This window comes from Triticum dicoccoides, chromosome 2B (assembly GCF_002162155.2).
Source record: "Triticum dicoccoides isolate Atlit2015 ecotype Zavitan chromosome 2B, WEW_v2.0, whole genome shotgun sequence".
Taxonomy (NCBI): domain Eukaryota; kingdom Viridiplantae; phylum Streptophyta; class Magnoliopsida; order Poales; family Poaceae; genus Triticum; species Triticum dicoccoides.
This window is the reverse complement of record NC_041383.1, coordinates 149,163,549-149,168,209: the sequence shown is the minus strand read 5'-3', so window position 1 is coordinate 149,168,209 and position 4,661 is coordinate 149,163,549. Positions and strand designations below refer to the sequence as shown.

General features: G+C 41.1%; 1 protein-coding gene across 1 annotated transcript in view; it reads right to left on the bottom strand.

Moving 5' to 3' along the window:
- Window positions 1-2,004: 2,004 nt before the first annotated feature.
- Window positions 2,005-4,661, bottom strand: part of LOC119367407 (3-oxoacyl-[acyl-carrier-protein] synthase I, chloroplastic-like) — a 6,429-nt gene continuing 3,772 nt past the window's right edge. Inside the window, exons 2-6 of the mRNA XM_037632926.1 lie at window positions 3,145-3,318; window positions 2,898-3,011; window positions 2,661-2,762; window positions 2,476-2,545; window positions 2,005-2,377 (exon numbers count right to left, since the gene is read on the bottom strand). Of these exons, the coding sequence (XP_037488823.1) occupies window positions 2,310-2,377; window positions 2,476-2,545; window positions 2,661-2,762; window positions 2,898-3,011; window positions 3,145-3,318 (528 nt within the window). The 3' untranslated portion in view covers window positions 2,005-2,309. The remainder of the gene's footprint in view (window positions 2,378-2,475; window positions 2,546-2,660; window positions 2,763-2,897; window positions 3,012-3,144; window positions 3,319-4,661) is intronic.

Sequence of the window (4,661 nt, the reverse complement as noted above, 5' to 3'; positions counted from 1 at the left end):
CACATACAAGCTTCCTTTATAACCCTAGCGTCATCGAACCTTAAGTGTGTAGACCCTACGGGTTCGGGAGACATACAAACATGACCGAGACGTTCTCCGATCAATAACCAACAGCGGGATCTGGATACCCATGTTGGCTCCCACATGTTCCACGATGATCTCATCGGATGAACCACGATGTCAAGGACTCAGTCGATCCCGTATACAATTCCCTTTGTCTAGCGGTATTATACTTGCCCGAGATTCGATCGTCGGTATACCGATACCTTGTTCAATCTCGTTACCGGCAAGTCTCTTTACTCGTTCTGTAACACATCATCCCGTGATCAACCCCTTGGTCACATTGTGCACATTATGATGATGTCCTACCGAGTGGGCCCAGAGATACCTCTCCGTTTACACGGAGTGACAAATCCCAGTCTCGATCCGTGTCAACCCAAAAGACACTTTCGGAGATACCTGTAATGCACCTTTATAGTCACCCAGTTACGTTGTGACGTTTGATACACCCAAAGCACTCCTACGGTATCCGGGAGTTACACGATCTCATGGTCTAAGGAAGAGATACTTGACATTGAAAAAGCTCTAGCAAACGAACTACACGATCTTTGTGCTATGCTTAGGATTGGGTCTTGTCCATCACATCATTCTCCTAATGATGTGATCCCGTTATCAACGACATCCAATGTCCATAGCCAGGAAACCATGACTATCTGTTGATCACAACAAGCTAGTCAACTAGAGGCTCACTAGGGACATATTGTGGTCTATGTATTCACACGTGTATTACGATTTCCGGATAATACAGTTATAGCATGAATAAAAGATAATTATCATGAACAAGGAAATATAATAATACTTTTATTATTGCCTCTAGGGCATATTTCCAACAGGAGCGTGGGCGATGGGAGGGCATGGCTGCCTGTTCACTAGGACCCGGGTGGATGTTGTGGAGACAAGAATGGAGATCCATTCACACCAATGATTTCCAAAGTCGGGGTGCCGCGGAGTCTTGGTGAGGAAGGGCCATGACACGGAGTCGAACACACATGCATGTCAAGTTTGAGGAGTACTCAAGGAGACTTGAGGTTGTGGAGGAGCCTTTCCGTCTGTTGAACAGGACAGAAGTTATCATGGACACCACGTCCAACGATGAAAGCGCTTGGTTGACAGCCATGAGCTCTCCCATCCGTAGCTCCAATCGTAGCAACATGACTTCGACGAAGAGCTTTGCAAGAAGATGTATCAAGCGATGTGACGGTAGTCGAAAAGCAAGGATGAGTTCGGCCTCTTGGGGAGAAGTGTGAGAAGTGCCTCATTGAGTGTGAAAGCCACATCCATTCACGGCGAAGAGCTTGGCAAAGGCCTCACGTATGTCGTCCTTACTGGTGGCCCAACACGCCTGCAAGAACTCGGTTTTGAAGCCGTCCGGGCCAGGGGCCTCCCCCATGGGGTGGCTGCCCAGATTGTATTTTACCACCTGCACTAACCTAAACTTGATGTATTCTTTTACCAAAGTCATGCTACGGAAAATCAAAGTGAGAAGTCGGGATGGGGCAGGAGCGGTAATGTTCATGCTGAACAGTAAAAAAAAGTAGCACTCCAAAAAACTGTTTTTTTTTGCCATGCAAGATGCTCGAGTGCGCTATGTGCATGCAAATTTTTATGGTGAAACGACATTTGAGGAGCTCGTGGACAACAAACAAAATTAGGTCTACAAAAAGTGCCTTTTTAAAAAGTTTATTGAAGTGCTGAATTTTGTTTTTGTGCCAAGAGCTCCTCAAATGTCCTTTCGCCATAAAAATTTCTAGGCTCTTCAAATTTTGTTTTTAAAAATATTCAGGCTTACTGGACTTTTTTGCTTATTCTTTATTTTACTGTTCACAAACAGAAATAGGTGAGCCTGGGCTCCGAATTTCCGCTCTAGGGGCAGGATGAGATAACAATAGAAGTCAGTTTCTGTATCATAGGACTTCCATACCAGGTTTCCGTAATTTAAATGTCTACACAATATTGTACTTCACCAACATCTCAATAATATATGATAAATATGTAACACAAATTACTATACTACATTTAGAATATTCACACGAATACATGGGTCGCCCTGCAAGTTCCAACAGTCCAGAATACTTTTGCAACAAATTCGTTTGAGTAGAGCCAAATATATGCAAGTTTTCCATGGATGCAATTTATTGTGTGCTCTGAACTGCTTGCATTTAGTAATTTCTTGGTTTTCGCTTCTAGAAAAGTGCTTCACTGTTCTATCCAAGACAGAATTTCTATCATAAGATCGTGCAAACAACACATCACGGCTTAAACGGTGCAAACACGACTACTGAATTTTGTCCGCCAAATCCAAATGAATTGGAGATGCCTGCATTTTAAAGGGCAATATATGAATTAGTGAAAGGAATTTGTAGGTTGTTCACTATCTCGTTTGCATTTTGCATTTGCATGCAGTACTCTACTCACCAACATTTACTTCGTGCCGTTGTTTCACATTATGCACCGTGTCAAATTGATCAACTGCCGGTTCTGGATTCTGCGGTTGATAGATTGTAAGAAATTTTTAGTTACATGTATATAGACCAAATGTTCATATGGCCGAGCTTCGGGCATGACTGTTAATACTTTGTTAGAGTTTCATATATACTTACAAACTGGTTTATAGTTGGGTGCACCCATCCGGTGGTGATCGCTTTGATGGTCGCAATGGCTTCCAAGGCACCTGCCGCGCCAAGGCTATGGCCAATCATGGACTGGAAACACAGGTTTTGCATGCATCAAGACCCTAGAAAAGCCATCTCACTAGAGTATCTCTCTCCAGTGAAGTTGCAAAGGTACGTAAAATGTGTGCTTAAAATGACACAGATCTGAATGGAAGAGCAATTAACCTTCGTTGCATTCAGCTTAATCTGGGATGGGTCCTTGAAGACTTGCTTCAAAGCTTTCACTTCTGCCAGGTCTCCAGCAAGGGTCGAGGTTGCATGGGCATTTATGTAATTGACCTACAATGCAAATGCAAATAATAATTATACATGCACCAAAACTCTCTGGCCAGTCCAGGAATAAAAACGAAGTGACCAGATTAATCGACCCGGTTTATTCTATAACTGGTAGGAGGTAATATTTGGTGGTCACCTCCTCCAGCGCCACACCTGCATTTTCAAGGCTCCTTGTTATGCACGATGAAACACCAAGGCCATCTGGTCTCGGATCAGTCATGTGGTGAGCGTCGCTGTTTACGGCGCCTCCCAAGTACTCCGCAAGAATCGGAGCGCCGCGCCTCATTGCATGCTCAAGGCTTTCCATGACCTGCAAAAGAAATAATTGTTTAATGATGTACAACGCCGAATAAAATCAATCGTCTATGGGCTAGTCTCCTGGTAATGTTTTCATTTATGTTCCCATTTTTGTGCTTGTGGTAAGTTCGAGAGAAGCATGTGTTGCTTCCTTACGAAGGTGAGCAAACCCAACAACGTTCCAAAATATTCTTGCAACTGGAATACTCTCTCCAGTTCACGAAAATAATAATGTTGTAGACATGTTTCGAGTAAATCTTAGAAATTTTGACCGTAAACGTCATTTTTTCAGCGAACTAGATTAAACTGTTGTTGTCTAATTGGAAAAGTTCATATTAAACTTGAAATTACGGTGCCAATTCTTATTTGAACCATGAACTATGAAATCATGTCTGTTATTAACCCTTCAACTATTTAAAACTGTTGAACTTTGAGCTTATCCTGGTTTAGGTATTGGTTTGTTCTATGTTGGTGTACCAAAAGTAGTGTCAAATTTCGGTAGTATGGACCAAACCAATGTAACGAGTAGACTTGACTAATCAAGTATAGAGTTTTTCATGTGAAAAATATCAAGAACTTGTCGGTAACAAGAGCAACTGAAATTATTATCTTTCATGTAAGCTAGCTAGACGGGGATATGTTACTACTTCCATTATTATTTTTCATTAAACACAATATCCACAATATATGTAATTGTTGCATCTTAGTGCACATATGACTAGGAGTGGATTACATCAAATTTATCCTGAAATTATGCCAACTATAGATATTTTTTTAGCGGGGGTGCAAACCATAGATGTTGAGACTATGCAATGCATATGTGAGAAATTTCTAAAGATTTGTGAGATCTGATGAGCTAGTAACTTACTATTTCCCATGGTAGTCATGCAAGTGATTCTTCATGGCAAAGTCAGAAGCTTCTAGAAACATTCAGCAAACTAAAAGAGAATGATATTTGCCATAAAGTTATTAGAATACATATTTTAGATATGTGCAATTGTAAATGGTAGAATATTCAAAGATAATATTTAGCGAGGACGCTCTAGTTAGAAAATATATTATAAACAAGGATACGATCTTGACATATGTAGAATCCAATGGCTACTAAGCATGATCCTAGGTATAGCTATGAGAAAATGGCATAAGAAGGGATAATAGCTACTAAGAAGCGTGGGTTATCTACCAAATTTTGAAAAGGTTAATGAAGAATTAGTTATTACCATGAGAATGTGGTTTTCTTGATAGTCTCTTATAGTATGACTGCTGCTATGCATGCTATATAGTGTACACACTCACGTGACTCTCTCTCTCTCTCTCTCTCTCTCTCTCTCTCTCTCTCTCTCTCTCTCTCTCTCT